General features: G+C 42.3%; 1 protein-coding gene across 1 annotated transcript; it reads right to left on the bottom strand.

The window, feature by feature from the left end:
• Positions 1–7,904: 7,904 nt before the first annotated feature.
• Positions 7,905–15,037, bottom strand: LOC142946907 (protein-glutamine gamma-glutamyltransferase K-like). Its single transcript, XM_076088531.1, has 13 exons — positions 14,749–15,037; positions 14,447–14,638; positions 13,768–14,019; positions 12,520–12,638; positions 12,330–12,437; positions 11,290–11,467; positions 10,562–10,700; positions 10,277–10,469; positions 9,272–9,425; positions 8,892–9,176; positions 8,374–8,534; positions 8,142–8,278; positions 7,905–8,046 (listed from the first exon to the last, which is right to left on the bottom strand). Exons 1-13 carry the CDS (start codon positions 15,035–15,037, stop codon positions 7,905–7,907), a joined length of 2,349 nt encoding a protein of 782 aa, XP_075944646.1.
• Between the last annotated feature and the right edge of the window lie 3,233 nt (positions 15,038–18,270).

The raw sequence follows: 18,270 nt of genomic DNA, 5'->3' as shown, positions 1-18,270 counted from the left end.
CCAAGCACTGCAGGTTACATTTAGTCATTAATATGAAGCAACAGAGCTGTGATATTTCTCCTTCATTATAGTAATTATATATCATATCTCTTTATCATTATATAATTCACATCCACCTTATTTGTACAGTAAAGACAATATAACAATATAAAATAATTAAGACAGTCGGTTCTCTTCAGATTTCCGAATTATTTGGAAGAAGCTGAAGATGGATTAATTTTCTTGTTGTTTTTGAACTATGAGTCAAAAAGGGGTGGTATTTTTTCAAACGAATTTCCAGGGAACTTGTAAATGGTTAGACACTCCCACAAGGTGGTCTCGCCTAAAGGGTTTCCTGTGTGCAATGTTATTACTGGATCTGTGACGTACTGTGCAACAGTAGTGCGTCATATATTAAATGCTTTGCACAACATTAAAAAAAACATGCATGTGAACTATGCGATGCTCTGGAGGTCAGTCAGAAGCTTCATTTCTCAAATCCAACCGTTTTAAAGCTCATAGCAGCAATAAGCCAGTTATCAGGGTTTCACGCATGCATGTTGTATTGAGGACATCTGTAGAACGAAATGCAACATTGAGAATCAAGCGCTCACTCACTCACATAAATCTAGACATTTTGTTGAAGGAGTCAAAGAGGTTTTTCTGACATGTGCCCCGAAGGCGTCGGGCCGTCAGACCCTCTGGGGGGGATCGGAGTGATTGACAGTCTCCCCAAACAAGTGGAACCAACTGAAAAAACACCCACTTGCTTCCTTCGCAAACAAATTCGGGGGACGAATCGTCGACGACGGCGGCGATCAGAGCAGGAGGTCTGACACCGAGGGCAGCAGCTCCGCCAGCTCCGACTCCACGTTGGTCACCTGAGTGCCACGAAGATCGAGACGCTTCAGCTTGAGGCAGGAGGCCAGCGGCTGAAGGTCGGCCAACGATGAGATTTCTGTGCATTTTTGGAATCTAACCTGTCTAATCCAAGGGAGACAAAAACAACCAACGGAGCCGTGTGTGCTGTGGTGTGGTGTGCGTTCCATTTAGAAGGAGAGAGGGGGCACCGGTGCAAACGTGACATCCTCATGTCAAATATGACACCGAGATGTGAATGAATTATTCTGAATATAAAAACCCAGAGGACTTGATCTGCATGAGAAGGTTAGCGCTGAAATTATTTAAAAAACAAAACTTGACACATCTTCTGATCTCTGTAAACAACGTCCTTGTGCGTCTTTTACGTCGCCTGCCGTCAGCTGCTCGCGCTCTTTAGCGGGGCTGGCTCTTTGTTTTGGGCTGATTCACAAGCCTTCACTTCTTTGTAAACGAGTGTACGGTTACAATATGAACTGATCTCTATGACAGCAATGCTTCAGGATCATTAACACAGATACAGAATGGGACGTTCTCCAGCAAACAAAGAGACGAGTGAGTCATCTCTCTTTATTAAATTGTGTGTGTGTGTGAGCGGCCTTGCCTCACATCTATTCAGTCAAATGATGACACAACATTCAGCCCACAGATTTGTGATAACTGCCATTAGAACGGATTTTAAAGATTCCAATACTAAGGTGACCAGACAATGGCTTAAACCAGTGGTTCCCAACCTTTTTACTTAAAGGGATAGTTGTGATGTTTAGAAGTGTTTGTATGAGGTTCTCCTCCACAGTCAGGGTTCTACTACAGTAGATGGGTTGATAGAAACAGACAGGAGAACCAGCACGGGAGCAAAGTAATGTTCTGCTGTGGACGTACTTTAGACTCCGAAAATAATGTCTCTCAGTTTAAGTGAAGCTATATTTAGAATGTTTTCGCCCTCATCAGGAGGATGATGGTCAGCAAGCACCCTGCCGAAGGAAAGCAGACGTCAGCAGACGTATGTGTAGTTGTGTTTAATTTAAGAACGAGGAAGCTGAAGGATGTGACGCCTTCAAATGCACGTACACTTATTGAGCGGCTCCAGTTCCTGTAGCTGGTTGCACGACTGCAGCTCTGACTGTAACACCGAGGTCTTCTCTACGGAGAGTTCGCTCCTACAGAGGAAGAAAACACACTTCTTACTCTTTAAAAACTACTAAACAAATGTGCTGCCATTGTGCAAAGTGGAAACAGATCTGCACGCCAGGTAGCTATCGTTAGACGGATTTTAACAAACACGTGACTACGAACAATTTTAGTTAAAACATCTCTGAACTTCTCAGAGAGGCGCTGGTATCGTCGCTGTGGATGAAGCGTCAGAACCCTGACGCCGCTTTTCTGCCAGGAAAAAAACACTATATGGACACTTTAACGCCTTAAATACCCATAATGCATCACAAGCACATGTGACATACTACACCCATTGCTACTAGTATGGAATACAGCAGAAGTAAAAAAAATAAATAAATACAATTTACACCACGGCTACAGAAGATAATGGTATACGAAGGGAAATACCAGTGTATATATATATATATATACATATATACACACACATACACACAAAACATGCTTGTACCACCGCTTTTCCAAAGTATCAGTCAAACACAGTAGTAGTGCGGAAGTACAATATACACCAACAAAATATCTGATTTATTTTTTATTTTTTAAAGTACAAAATTGTATTGTAACATGTACTTTGTTCTCGTTGTTTTGCAACCTGATGTATGCAACAGTTCATATGCATTGTCACTGGCATCAGAGAAGTGATGCAATTGAGCAGATGCTGTGTGTCCAAAGTCTTTCAGTTTGAAGCATCTGCTGACCTTGAATATTTCCACTCTTTCAAGATCTTCCAAGCATTTTCTCCATTTCTGTTGAAAGAATTGAGGTATTGGATCATCCCAACCACATTTCAACCGACACAACCGAGCTGGGATTGTGAAAGGGGCTAAGAAACCCAAAGGATCATAGACAGAACTGATAACATCCCACGTCTTGTCTGCGGTTGTTCTCGGATGTTAAATGTGAGCACCATTGTAGTCCAAGAGCCCGTTCAACTGGCAATTTGTCTCTGTCAAGATCCAACTCCTTGAAGTTCTTGGATCTATGTTCTTCTGGAATTGGCTCACCTCACGGCTGTTGCTGATCCACTTTGTGAGATTGAAACCTCCTAACTTGCAGATAGCTGTGAGGCTCTTGACATTTAGAGTAGCATCTTCTTTAGAAGGCAAACTTTTCAAAAGATCATCCACATAAAGACCGTGTCAATTACTTCTGCTGGAAATCTGTTTTGATTGTCATCAGCAATTTATCTTAGAGCAGGGATTCCCAAAGTGTGGTGCTGCCTCTAGGGGGTGAGCGAGAGGAAAAATGTAATGGTGGTCTAATGGTGCAGTAGTCGTGAGGTTCTGGCTAACAGCTGTCTGAAGCCCTCTTATTTACGTCGCCACCTGAACACCAAGCATGCCAGTGCAAATCAAAAGCCCCTTACATTTTTTATATCGAAATTGGAGGAGTAACAAAACAGCCCAAAACAACTGCAGTCTCATTCATGTGTTGGGTCTACAAAAAACGTCCTGCGGGCTTCATATCTGGTCAGTTACAGAATAGCAAGAAAGGGGCTACCGCACACAATCACCAAAGACGTGTGCTTGCCAGCTGCCAAAGAGATGGTGGAATGTATGATTGGAGAGAGAAGCAAACAAGTTGGACATGATCCCGGTGTCCAACAACACTGTGTCACCGCATCGATGCTTTGTCCGAAGACATCCTGGCTACATTAGTCGGTCGCGTGAAGAAGAGTGAGTTTTACTCTCTGCAAGTAGACGAGTCTACAGATGTGGCCAATCTGGCCAATCTTCTGGTGTACGTCCGTTACCTTTTCGAAGGCACGGTGCAGGAAGTTTTTTTGTGTTTTTTTGTGTTTTTTATCTTGTAAACAAACGCCACGTGCGAGCAAACTGTTCTCTCATTGGTCAGATTTTTATGCGGCTATAAATAGGCTCTGTTGCTTTTTTTTTTTAAGGTGTGGGGGATTGGGGGTGCGTGAACCCGGTCGGGATGTAGAAGGGGGTGCGTGGCCTAAAAAGTTTGGGAACCGCTGTCTTAGAGCATAACATGCACAACTCGGAGTAGAATTTTCTTTGTTTTTGCAAGTTGACAATATTTTCCATAAGTGCTTTTTCTGTCAATTTAACAGTCGATTAATCAGCAGTGTGATCTTCTTCCATTGTCAATTATGCAAATTTAGTTGCATTCAGTTCGTTCATACAGACACCACCAATGCATTGGATTTGATGCGCAAAGTCATGTGTGCACACAATTACAACAATGGCCATTCTTTTGTTGGACGTAGCGCTACACATACCTTGGCGTTGGCCAAAAAAGTCACCACGGTTGCTGATTGTTTGTTTAGACGCGTGCCATAAATAACGACATCCAGTTTCCAATATAGGCATTTTATTTCTCACATAAACAGAGGATCACCACTTTCTCTGTCATAATCCATTTCCTCTATATAGACGAAACAAATCACAACATTTACATTCATTAAATGTTGCACGTTCAAAAACTGTTTGGTGCTGTCTAATTAGCAACACCTGCATCAAGTGACCCTCCTGATTATATTGTTGCTTAATTGACAGCGTCACTACGCCCTCAAGTGGTGGGAGGTTGTACAAAACAAAACAATAGCTAAATGGCACTTACAATAGCATTAACATGGGATTATGAATGAACACGGATGAAATCATAATTGCTATATTTGGCTCGTATGACTGAAGTTCCATTTCCAAGACAGCTGAGCATTCATGTTTTTCCAAATGGTGTGTACTGACTTCAAATATCTTTTTGGTATAAAACTCTGTTTATGTTAGGAATGAATGCACCGGTTAGATACTGATATCGGGCCGATACTGATTTAAATATCTGGATCAGGTATCAATCCAGTTCTGCGTTTACGTCTGATTACACGTGGAGCACATCGGTAGACCGCATGAGGGAACAAACATGTCAGCTGTTTGGAGGTATTTCACACATGCTACGCCAACAAGTTATACGTCTACATCGACAAAAGCTACAACAGCAACAAAAGCTTGGCCGGCAATAATGCCAAGAGTCAATGTTAAAGTGTTGCTTAAAGGCACACAGCAGAGAGCTGCTATTAACAGCCAGGCTGTTACCTAAGGCCTTCAACCCTGAACCCTCAGGGACTCACCTGACGTCAGCTGGTAAACGGTAGAAATACAAATCACGTAGCTGCGAACAGCTGCGACACATTACCGTGACGTCATATCATGTTGTGAACAATTATTATATTTTCATATATTTTTTACTCCTTCACTTGAACGTCTTCCAGGATCTTGCCTGACGAGATGAGGGGTAATTGCCAAATTATGCATTTACTCGTTTTTGTCAAAACAGCTTCTATAACAAAATTAAAGTTGAATGGTTAAATCTGTCTGATATAATCTCTGCTTGCATTCCTCTGATTTTGTTTCATCTTTACACCTTAATGTTTGTATAAATGTATTATTCCAGGCTGAACACACGTGTGCCGTCCTCTGGTTACACTTCGCCACACTGCCCCCTGTCTGTCGGTGTCAGGTATTGCTGACCACAAAACCTTTGCCATTCATCTGCTGAGTCGGCGTTCACCTTTGGGGAGCTGCTCCACAGACGATGGGAGTGGGTCTGCGGGGAGGGAGCTCGGGAGACTCCGGGTGGAGCAGCGGCACCAGCGTGCTGCGGTAGTGGGTTAGTTAGGTTAAACCCGTTTAAAACCGTGAATGTAATCCAGAAGACAATTACATTATATAAAACGTTATTGAAAACTCAGTTTAGTTGTTTGGGAGCGTAATTTTGAGGGAGGCAGAGATGGAAACAAAAGATGGAACTGTGTTGAATTATAAATGAGCTCATTTACTACACATGCGTATTCATTGATTAATCCTTATCACAATGTTGAACTTTAACATGGTGGGTAGTGCGAGTGGGAAACATGGACCAGCATGCAGGCATTGATTTCCTACAAGAATATACATCTTCAGACACACAAAGCAGAAACAAACCATACAGGTTCATCACTTTGGGTCCTCTGCAGACTATTAATGAGAGAAAACCCTCCGGTACACAAAACACACTGGCCTTCCTCCAACACAAAACATAGACCAACCAGATTGATGCCTTCCATGACCTTTTACAAGCATCTCACCTGCTGCCTGCAGCCAATCACAGACGATCTCTATAATTAGTGCCACTTTAACCCAGGTGGCATCAATCTCTCCTCATTCGGAGCCAATTAGTAGTCAAGCTTACTTTGCCAAAATATTTTAATCAAATGTACCCTCTCAAGAGGCATAATCAAAACATACATATTGTTGATAAACAAGAAAAGAGATTAAACAGAAGACCTGTGCGAGCAGAAAGACTGAACACAAGTAAACAAGCGTTTCTCAAACAAGTTTACATATCTCATATAAAATATATACATATTAAATAGTGGAGCTTCCTCGCAGTAAACATACAAACATTGACTCAAGGAAATGATATATTGGGAGTGGAAGTAACAAACATGCATTCAATTCATGTTTCAACAGTTTTGATCTTTTTTCTTCCCGTCTCTGCGATATCAGAACGTCCTTCAGTTCAAGTTAGGGGCGTTGAAATAGACGGGTATCAACGATATCACAAAAGGAAATATTGATACGTTATTAATACACATGATAATATTATGTAAAAACTCGGGCACTTCTTAAATCACACTGTACAGTTATGGCGGCACACTCTGTGTCCACTTCCCCATATTTTGGGTGCATTATGTCTAGCAAAAAAGAGACAAAGGTTTTTAAAAGTGAGGCCAATGCAGATGTTAAACCTGCATTCTCTCTCATGTCCATCAGGGGGCGACTGTCCGTGTTTTTGTCTTCGAACTTTAACTCTTTCCCAGTGCGTTTTCACTTCATCAAAGTTCATTGTAACATTTTTGGTCGCCTGAAAAATGTCTTATTTAGCGTTCGGTTGCACTTAGCTCCACCCTCTTGTATCACTTCTGGGTGCAAAAAACAAGCTAGTAACGGCCAAAATGACGAACTACATATTTCATCATTGACTTTAAAGTGACCAAGTCCACTTTTTATATACATTCTATGGACAAAACGCACAGAAAAGTAAAAGATGAATTTGACTGAGAGCATCTTCAAATTTGATATTGATATTGTGATGTTATCCTGACTAAATATTAACGCTAGCTCTGTTGGTATCCTAACATTCATTCAGTTAACTCGCTGTCAGTTAAACAAGCTGAACAACAGCATTACCAGTTAGGAGGCCTAACGCCAGCTACACGCTTGAGTTCACCAACTAGCTTTGATATTTAACACTTACTCAGCTTCGATGAAATGGTCGGAGCACAGACGATCATTTTTGTATTTCAGCTTCAAGTTCTTCCTGCAAAGCAGACGCAGCTTAACATTTTGGTGGCTCAGTATTTGCTCTGTATCCTGTAAAATGACTTCTGGTATCTTTAGAGTATCTTCTATTTGTTTTGCCGTTAGTCCTCCAAGACGGCGGCGCGACACCGTAACTAACCCCCGTGAATCTACGGAAACCAAACATTCGTGACACCAGAAACACACTGCTCTCTAATGTCACAATCTACATTTTAAAATCTGTTTAAATAATACAAGAGCATTTGCAGCAGTATTTTGATATTTAAATAACAATTATTATGGTCAACACATAGCAAAGTAAGCAAAATAAATATTCTACATATAAATAGGCCTAAAAAACCTGATCTTCATGTAGAGCCTGTTTTTACAAAAGTACACTTCTGGATGGACAAATGTGATGAGTTTGAGGTAATACTAGTTTTCAGAGCATATAAAAGCTTCTGTCCAACTTTTCTCTTCAATGCTTCATGATTACCCGTCTCTCTCTCTGTGGTCATTATTTAAGCACCAACTTTCCATACAAATGAATTGCTACAGAGCGCCGTTGCTTTATTCCTCCACCGTGATGTCGGTCACCCCGTGAACCTGTGTGAGCTGCTTGCAGTCCAATGAGGCCAGTAATTTCCTCGGTCCAGGCAGGGAGGGGACGAGGTGCTCAGTCAGAGACACGGATGCATGACTTCCAATATCTCTGAGGACAGGACAGGAAATGACAGAGTGAATCACAGAAGAGACAGATAGAGTTAAAAAAGAGATATCAAAGAAAAGTATATTCCTGCCACTCACCCATAATGAATCTTTTTAGCAGTTAGGAGGCCCAGTCCTTCCACGTGGAATATCACCGCTTTCAGCACCTGTGCTAGTGGGTTAGTAAAAGAAATCTCGACCGCCATTTTTTCTCCTACCACTGCCTTCCCGATTGGCTGTGAAGAAGAAGAAGAATAACCCAAATCAGATCAGAATTTATGTCTTAATCTTCATTACCAGTAATATTTTTGTGAGGATTTGTTTGGTCCACCTTCAGGATGAGGTCTGGGGTCCTGAGGCGGAAAGTGAACTGAGTGGCGAGGACCTGCAGCGTTTCTTTGACCCGGCCTGAGAGCGTCAGCATCAGGGCCGCTTGGTCGACCAGCTGGTTCTTGTAGTCTTTGTACTCCAGGCTCCATTTCAAAGAATTTACTGTCGACCAGAGATAGTATTTCCATCTTTATGACATTGCAGGTTTTTTGTTTTTAGCTTATAGTATTGTATAAAGTTACAAGTTCTACCTTTAAACGGACAGAAATGAGAGTGAACTCGATCTTCTCATCTTGGCAAGAAAGCAAAGAGTCGTATTTTTCCGAATTCTTCATTTAAGCGTGAGAAAAACTCATTGTTCCTCGTCACTATTGTTTTGCAGTAGTGTCCACAAAGGAAATAGAATCACAAATTGCACTTCTTTTTTTTTCAATTATCTGTGATCGTGAAAAAAAACAACCTCTGTTGATGCCTGCGTAACACTTTCTTCCTGCACCCTGACGAAGACGCTCCACTCACCTTCGTTGGGCTGCAGGTCCAGTTCCGTCTTGTCCTTCCTGATGGTGGCCTTGTGGACGCCGGTGTAGTATACGACATCCACCTGGCTGTGCAGGAGGAGCTTGCGTTGCTCTGAGCTGTCGTTGCGCAACGTGATGGTCAGCTCTGCGTCTCTCCCCATTTTCGGCCCTTCACCGTCCATGGTCACTTCCACGGAGACATCCTCCGCCGTGGGAGAGGAGTAGGCCTCTGCTTTGGAGCCATAGCTACACGCTGTCTCCACTGCAATGCGTTCCTGCACAGACCCTGAGAAGGACCAGAACTGTTGAGTTAATTCAATAAAGTACGAACACCATTTTTTAATTTTTGAGTGCATGTGATCTCCGTTGGTGTGACGATACCTTCAGGGTGTTTGTAAAGGTCTGTGATATCATTGCGTTCATCGGTGCCAACGGCCTTCGTGCTGATGAAGCGGCCCATCAATTTTTTCTCACTGTAGATCTGACTGAAGGTCCCATCTAAGTTCCTCTGCCAGTAGATTTTATCGCTGTTTACCTGAGAGGGAGAGAGAGAGAGAGAGGGAGTTAGAAAACAAAGCCCTGAACAGATGGGAAACGCCACGCATCGTTTGATGAAGGCCATACGGCTCATGATTAGCACACAGCACACGCCGAATCTGTCAACACAAAACCAATGAAAGATCATCTGTTCACTCCCGTAGGTCAAAATATGTGAGGAAAAAAACAGTTTCTCTTGTTAGGACTCTTTTTGCAACTTTTATGGGGGACGGGGCTTTCCCCTTTTTAGACAGATGACCAAAATCATTGACATCAAAATGATCCCCCTTCATCCCCTCTCCATTCCTCAGCAGAGAGAGTGCAGGAGCAGAGGGGTTCCAGATGTGCTGCAGGGAAGTGAAGGAGACTTTGGTTGTAACGTTGGTAAATCCATATGAACGACCTGCTCAGGTCCGCAGAGCCCTGAAGCTACACATAGCGCTGATCGGTTGTTTATGCAAATGTAATTAATATTGAATGTATCACATGTCCAATTTGCAACAATTCGCTAAAGCATCCCAGAAAAACACCCAAAGTGTGAAGTAGATCGGATCAGCGGTTCTTGAGATATGCGAAGGACACATACTGACATCTCTGTGTGTCTAACTGTGCTGTGTGTTGATAAATCCAAGTGAGAAGCAGCAACGTGTAGTCGTGGAGGAGCGAGTGGACCATAGAGACAAACTGCTGCCTGTAGCGCTCCTATTATATTTTTTATTGTGCTGCTGAAGATACACCCCCAGACCAAGGAGGCTGTGTCCCTCTCTGGATGTCCGTGGGGAGGTGTTCGTGTGTGTGTGTTTTGTGTTGGTGCTCCCAATTTAAAGTTAAACTCAATATTCCACAAACCTCGGCGAACACAAACGGACAGTCGTGTTTGAGGAAGACCTGACCGCTGCGGACGGCGGCGAGAGAAGCAGGGCCGCAGCAGTAGCTTCCCTGGCTGGTCTCCTGAGGAGTGGAGTCGACAGCTTGCCAGCCTCCGTTGCCTGGAGGCAAGTCTGGACGAGCCATCCAGCAGTCGTTCCACACGTGGAAGTTCCTTTTGGGAGGGAGAGACTGCAAGGTCAGGCTTAATGAACCAGAGAGCGAAAAACAAAAGGTCGGCATCACAATGATGACGTCAGGACGAACCAGATGGAGTCTGCGTTGAGGTGGTCTATAGGGTCCAGGTTCTCGTCCAGGTATACGTCTGTTGTCAAAGAGACGTCCGTGTCGTGAGCTGAGCTGAAGTTGGTCACAGTTCGACAGGGAACTCCTAAACACCGTAAAACTGGAGAGAAAACAGAGCGATGAGGGGTCAGAGGTCAGTGAGACATTTAATAGTCAAAGAAAGAAAAACTGAAATACCTTATTATAACCCTCTTTGTTAAATGGTATATTGACTGTTAATCAATATAGCTTATACATATTATTTTACAGTTAATAATTCAATTAATATTAACATTTTGACCACAAGGCTATATTGTATGTTATTTTAGTCAATACAGGTTGTTATTTTACTGTTAACAAATAATGAAAGGATATTAAATAATGTTTTTAATTATTAAAATCGAATTATTAGTTATGCTATATTTTATTATTAGTTTGTGTAATATGAAATAATAATTTTATAAATTAAATATAGCAGATTAAAGGCAATAACATTAGTACACTATTTATTAGCAGTTTATTATTAATATTTTTAGAATTCATGTTATTTTAACAGTTTATTGCTTCACACATTACACATACTATATTAAATATTTTGTTAATAAATACAGAATGATTTTCAAACTATTAGCTTAAATGATCCATCATTTGACCTTTTAATCGATTATGGTTATTATATAGTGTTACAAAACGCCAGACAATCAGCTGACCTGTCGTGAATACACCAGCAAAGACCCAGCACTGGCCGTACTTCACGGGGTTGCCGTTGTTTTTAATGTATTCTTTCAGGATTTCCACACTTCCACTCCAGACGGTTGGGCTGGTTCCACCTGAATAGTCTCCTGACCAGTTCCCCTCCACGACTCCACTGTCACCAGGGGAGTTGATCTAGATAAATCAAGAATGTGGATTATTATACTTCTAAATTTTGAGTTATGAACTCTGTTCCCCGAAAAGTAGAAACCCTGCTGCACAGCTTTAATAACAGCTAACAGCTCATGATGAACACAATAACAGCTAAATGCTGACAACTGCCTAACATCAGAGTCAGAAATACTTAATTGATCCCCGGGGAGGAAATTGGGTTTACGCTACGGTTTAAAATATAGAAATAAGTACACAAAATGTGTGCTTTGGACTACGATACTATAGCATGCTCACAGTGACAATGCTAACATGCTGATGTTGAACAGGTAATGTTCACAATCTTAGTGTGCACAATTTTGTTAGTTTCACCGGCATTTGGTCCCAAATCAATGTATTGGAAAAATTAGAAAATGTTGATGTGATGATGGTGGATTACTACAATTCATCATTAGGGGAATGTTTGTACAAAATTCATGGTACAAATCATGGCAGTCAAATTGTTGAGAAAAAAAATCACCAAAAAACGTGAAGAAATGTTAAAGAGTCAGGGGATCACCAGGATCTATAGGATTCCTCCTCTGGGGACAATGAATGTCGGTACAAAACGTCATGGCGAATAGGTGTTGACATTATGGCAGTAGCCCATATTTAAGGATTTCCAAGACCTTTTTGTCTAAATGTCCAGTTTGCGGTGGTGCTCAAAAGGAGGAAGAATCAATCATCATTCAATGTAGGATGCTACAGGTATCCTGCTGAACCACACCTGCGATGTGTGGAATGTGTTGATTTGATTAGACATGGCACAGAGCAGAGTTTCCACTGCGTACCAGCACATTCGAGAAATACGAAGGTCGGCTGATCAGGTGTGGAACAATAGTCTCACCATGGCTGAGATGACTCGCACCACATTAATGGGGTCTCCCCACCCAGACCGAGGAGTTCCACTCTTCTCCAGGACAAAGACACAGGCAGCAAGAATCCCGACATCAAACTGAAACCAGAACAGAGGAAACGGTCAGTTTCTGCTGCTCCGTCTGTCCACCAAACACTGAGCGATCAAACAGCCCACTCACCTGTCCGTGGCTCCACGTCCGCACTCCAATTTGATTGGACGTGCCGTAGTAGATCCGTCCGATGTCATTCAGGACGTATTCCCGCCTCTCGTCTTCAGAATGCAGGAACACTGTGTCATCTGATGGAGAACAAGTGAGAACATTTTCTCCCATCTGACACAGCAAACATTTGTACTATTGTGGTGGGTGTTTGCATACTTTTATTGAGAACCTCAGTACTGTATTTGAGACGCTTTGAATGTCTAATCTTGTGTGTATTGGAGGTGGAAAGCTTGAGTTTTGTACTATTCTAATATCTGATCTTCTTGTAATGTCTATTTTTCTCATGATTTGTTTACCGACCTGCCCATGACTACGGGTGGAAAATATTAATTTGCTAAAAACTCGGTACATTACATCTCTTGTTTTCATATAAAAGGTTAATTGTGCATCGTCACTGTTGAAAGAAACATAACATCTGAAAAATGGGAAATAACTTTTAAAATTTCAATTTTTTTTGAAGTGCAGATTTTATGTCTGCACTTCACAATACACAATTCCTGCATCGAGTGTCTCATTTGTTAAAATTTTATTTTGTTCCTCATTTTTTCTGGGAAGATTTTGTTGCAACTTTTGTTTAAGCAAAAGTAAAGAGAAAAGTCTTGTTGAAGCGCACCTCTGCCTCCTTCACAATTCCTCTGAAATGATGGTGAACACTGTTGTGGCCTTTTCGAGATGAAACGCTAGTCAGATTATCAAGAGACCTAAAAGTGATGCTTTTAGGTTTTTCAGAGGGTATGGCAAAACATTTATTGTTCTTTTTGTGGGATTTTTCTTAAATGATTTATGCATGTAGCATTTCAGGGATCCATTTGCAGAAAAGGAATACAATATTCATAACTATGTTTTCATTAGCGTATAATCACCTGAAACTAAGAATTGTTGCGTTTTCGTTACAATGAGACCTTCATATCTAAATAGGGAGCGGGTCTTCACACAGTCCGCCTTGTTTCTGTGGTAACCAGAGCAGCAGAATGCAAAACTGTGGTACCACCAGCCACTGTCTGACTTCCGCTGCTCCTAAAGTAGTGTTATTATGATAAGGATGGCCTTCTCATAAAAGCACTACTTCAGGAAGTAGTGCTTTTATGAGAAGGCCATCCTTAAATGACTGCATCGTCTGGTGTTTCTTTTATTTTGACCACCCCCTGAATATGAACCAGATATATCAACCTTATATGTGTCCTATTTTTTAAATCCAGTGTTTACCTTCACACCAGGGGTTGAACAACATGTAGATGTCATTAGCCGGGTCATGTGTGGAGACAGCCTGGCCGTTTGCACAAGTCGTTTCCACGGTGAGTTGATATCGGCCGATGACGGCCGTCGGGGGAGAATTCACCGACAGCATTATCTTCTTGTCATCCTGTCTCACAACGGCAGCCTCCCAACGATCGTCCTTCACCTCCTCCACCAGAGGGATGATCACATGGGTTCTCTTTGACACCGTTGGCAGCGGCCCTGCGGAGGTGAGAGGACACACGTGTGAAGGAATATAACACTTTGAAGCTGTTCTTCACCACACAGTTCATGAATTTAGTCGCCTGGTTTCTTTTTTCACCCTCCCTTAATATGAGCCACACCTGCATTCCTATCTTGATGGGATAGGTTTGAAAAAATAGAAAACAAATTGAAGGAATCCAGAATGTACAAGGTACATGTGCGCGCACACACACACACACACACACACTATGTCATTAGTCATTTAGCAGACGCTTTTATCCAAAGCCACTAACAATTCAGATTCTATCACATTTCTATGGGAGCAATTTTGGGGTCAAGTGTCTTGCTCAAAATCTAAAAACTTATGAGGATGCCCTGTAGCGGTGAACTTCACTGTTCAAATTCCCAATCAACAAGCACCACGATGTTTCCGTGGACGACTAACCTGTTTTAAGCTCAAGGTGAAGTTTGTCCGTGTCGCGGCTGAAGGGGCGAGACAAGGTAATCCACATCAGGAAAGTCTGTCCTCTGCGGATAATGAAGTCATCACTTTGGTAGAGGTTTGTGTGGTGCTCTGTGCGATTCTCCCCCGATTTGCTCTTCATCAGGTCTATAGATTGGACTTCCAGGAGGACTTCTGAGGCAAAAAAACACAAAACCAAATACATACGAAGGTGAAGCCAATCTCATGGCTGGCATTGACTTAGTTTGATAACACAATCGTGAGCTCTCCGAGATGTCAGTTACCATCAAGCTCGCTCCCGTCCGTCACCGGCTCCTCGCCATTTATCCCGTCCTCTTTTTCCGGCTCGTCGATCCCTGTGACCAAAGTGTCGGTAATGTCGTCGTCGTTAGGTTTGGGACAGCAGCACGGGCAGACCTTACGAAGCCACTGCCGACACGCATTTTCTTCCTCAGCATCGCCTTCCTTTGGCTCTTCATTTTCTGCTTCCTTGTCTTCCCCTAATTCGAGAGTGACGGATGGAAACCGACCCACTGCAGATCTGTCTCTGATTGATCGCGTCTCTACAGGCATCCTGAGAGAAAAGCTGAAATTCAAATGCTTCGTCATTGATTATGTATTGATTTTCCGGAAGGACACCATTTTTAAAACAGCTCACAAGGTCGTCTTCTTAAATAGGAGTTAACACTCAAGTCTTCACGCTTTAAGACTGATTAAAACTACATCAGTGAGCTAATCTTGACGTTAATTCGTTGCTTTTCGTACGTGGTACAGCTGAGCTGAATCAAGAAGACATTTTTTGATTTGAGTCCTTCATCCTTTTGGTAATTAATATCACAAAACAAGCACATATTGTTAAAATTATCATTATTATATTATAATTATAGTAAGTAAGACAAATGTAAGTAATCCTTGACAAGGCAACTATAATCTGATTGCACATTTTTATTCATGTAATCTAGGCTGATTATAGTTAATTGTTTTTTGAAATAGGATTACATAATCCCCATTACATGTAATGCTTCACTCGCACAACAAACATCAGATAAGGACGTGTTAAACAATATACGTCATCCTGCATACCCACATAACGGGAAGAAGCTCGGCTAACAGCTCATGATGAACATTCTTCCCTAAATGAAACACAACTCCAACATCAAGCAAATAATAAGCACACTGATGCCAACAGTCTTAGAATTTGCACACAGCTTTCCTCCAGCAGCAAACAGCCTTCCATGTGAGAACTCTGTCTCCATCTTGTGGATGAAACTTGGCACTGCGCTCATCATAAAGGCACTGGCCCTCAATACAGGCACGGGATGGTCAAATAGTGGAGTAAATTAAATGTAATTAAATTAAAAGTCAGGCAGTCTGACGATATCGATGGATCAGAACCGATTGCTGATATTTTCTCTGCATACCTTTTCTGTTCTTTGCTATCTGAGAAATGAGTGACATTGGTGATGAAGAGCATTAGTATTACACGTGTCATTTTGAAGTCAACATTGCGGCGGCAACAACAGATAACCGTCAGAAGTCACGTGACTCCAAGGCATCTTTAGTGTCACATTAATAACCCTCCTCTCCACAGATCCAACTCTACAGTGCAGATATTTTGACGATGTAACTTATAACAGAGAGGAACTGAATAATGAATATTAGCTCATAAATATTTATTTCATCCACTAATATTGAGAATGAATCACATAAACTATCTTGAATGGTTGATCTTCTACGTTCAGAGAATCGTCCCTCATGGCATCAAGCAGGAAGGCTGCTCTCACTCTGCAAAACCATCGGGACTCATCTGGAGCACTGATGCTGAATTACAATCTGATTTATTAAGTCAGTGAAAAGCATCCAGCAGGTTTTCTGGGGAGGTGAGCACGGCGCTCTGATTCTCAACGGTGCCGGGAAACACATTTTGTGTAAAGATCAAAAAGCCGTGCTTTGTCACCAAAGATTAGAATCCCATTTCTCAGAGCATTGAAGAATCTGAGCAGGAAAAGCACATGTAATGTGCAAAACTTAAGCTGGGTGGATGCTACAAATCCATCCTATTACCCCCCCACATTTCATTTGGCCTCTCCTTTGCTCACCTCACTCCGATTGTCTTTCTGGCTGCGATTTTCAGCTGTCAAGAAATGCTACAAACCCACTGAAAACCATCTCCCACATGCACTTTAAATTCCTTGGCAACAGTGACTTAGTATGTTATGTGATCCGATGAAGCAACAGCAGGACTCACATGAGTTCGCTCCACATTCATATTGCAAATGAAGTTTGAGACAGCGAGTACAACCAATCACAGACAATAGTACGTGAGAGAACGCCTTGTGCAGCTCAGGATTGTGAGTCATATTTATTGCTGACAGGAGGCTAAATAACAGCTTAGTGAAATTATGAGCCTAAAATAAATCCACTACAACCGGATAAACATGCTGCCTTCTACCGTCTGCACATTAGGAGACAGCTTCAGCTCGTCTCACAGGAAAAGTAACAGCAGCTAGTTAATGAAATACATCAGATTTACTCCTGGTTGCATTCAATAAAGCAGTTGAAGTAATGACCTTGTCATTAATGCATTTTCATCTGCACGTCCCCACAATGATTACAAGTGGGAAGCCTCAGTATGTCGTGAAAGTTTGCGGCAGGGTGGGCCCTCACAAAAATGTTTATATGCGAAAACAAAAGCCACCACAGCACCTGCCTCAGTGCCAAAAATATTAGGGCAGCAGAAGAGGAATTGTGCTCCGTATGTTTGAGATTACAGTCTGCTTGCCTTGCAGGATATCTCAGACCCCCTCCCCCCAAAAAAGATACACACAGATCAACAAAATCACTGCACAATACAGAGATTATAAGACGTTTGCACTGCCGTATAAACTATCGCAGTAAGATGAGGAGGTGCAACCCTCACCGGGCCAAGAGCGACAAGTTGTGGATGAGAAGACGCCTGACAGCTGATCCTGCTGTGTTATGAGATCTCCATGTGACATCCTCACTACTCAGCGCAGACTTTTCTCTGGCTCCCTCAGGGCCATGATGGCACATGTCTGCATGTTTACATGCCAGGATCATCCCATGTTTGTGCGACTGATTACATGTACAGAACAGGTGTAAACCTCCAGTTCTGAAGAGTGAAGTCAAGGGTGAAGTGTCGCAAACCTGCATTCTCTCTAATTTCCATCAGGGGGCGACTCCTCTGGTTGTATAGAAGTCTATGAGAAAATGACTCTACTTCTCTCTTGATTTATTACCTCAGTAAACATTGTAAACATGAGTTTATGGTCTCAATCTCTAGTTTCAAGTCTTCTTCAATACAGCATGATGTTCATTTAGTACATTATGGTCCATTTAGAGTCACACAGACCATAAAGCAGGGGATGCTTTAGGGCGGGGCTACACGGTGATTGACAGGTCTCTCCCGTTCTTTGGTTGCAAAAAGGCAAGATGGCGACGTCCAAATTGCCAAACTCGAGGCTTCCAAACGTCAGTCCACAAACCAATGTGTGACGTAACGTATCTAGTCTCTGGTACATATCTAGAAAATCTGGTCAAGTTGAACCTGAATTCACTCCCATGACGTCAGCAGCAGATGTAAAAAAACAAAAACAAAAAAAACATTCCGATGTGATATTGATCCAAGTTTGGATATTTTCCTCGAGGAGGGTGATGATGCAGTGAGCATCTCTCGGCTACACTCATGACCTGTCGCCTCCAGACCACGGAGGCCTCTCATTTTGAAAACACAACGGGGGGAAACAAAGGGCGCTTCACCCGTGGCGTCAGAATCAAAGCTTTCT

Source organism: Anarhichas minor, unplaced genomic scaffold (genome assembly GCF_050575085.1).
Source record: "Anarhichas minor isolate MPS153535 unplaced genomic scaffold, ASM5057508v1 ptg000010l, whole genome shotgun sequence".
NCBI classification, from domain to species: Eukaryota; Metazoa; Chordata; class Actinopteri; order Perciformes; family Anarhichadidae; genus Anarhichas; species Anarhichas minor.
Note: the sequence above shows the minus strand (reverse complement) of the source record. Positions and strands in the feature narration are given on the sequence as shown.

Bases quoted from the DNA above. Each gene is read 5' to 3' on its own strand.
- LOC142946907 (XM_076088531.1), bottom strand. From the start codon at position 15,037: ATGCCTGTAGAGACGCGATCAATCAGAGACAGATCTGCAGTGGGTCGG. The intron at 14,020-14,446 runs GTTAGTCGTCCA...TCACCTCCGCAG, and splicing joins TCACCTTGAGCTTAAAACAG to GGCCGCTGCCAACGGTGTCA. The intron at 11,468-12,329 runs GTGAGACTATTG...TGATTTATCTAG, and splicing joins TGCGAGTCATCTCAGCCATG to ATCAACTCCCCTGGTGACAG.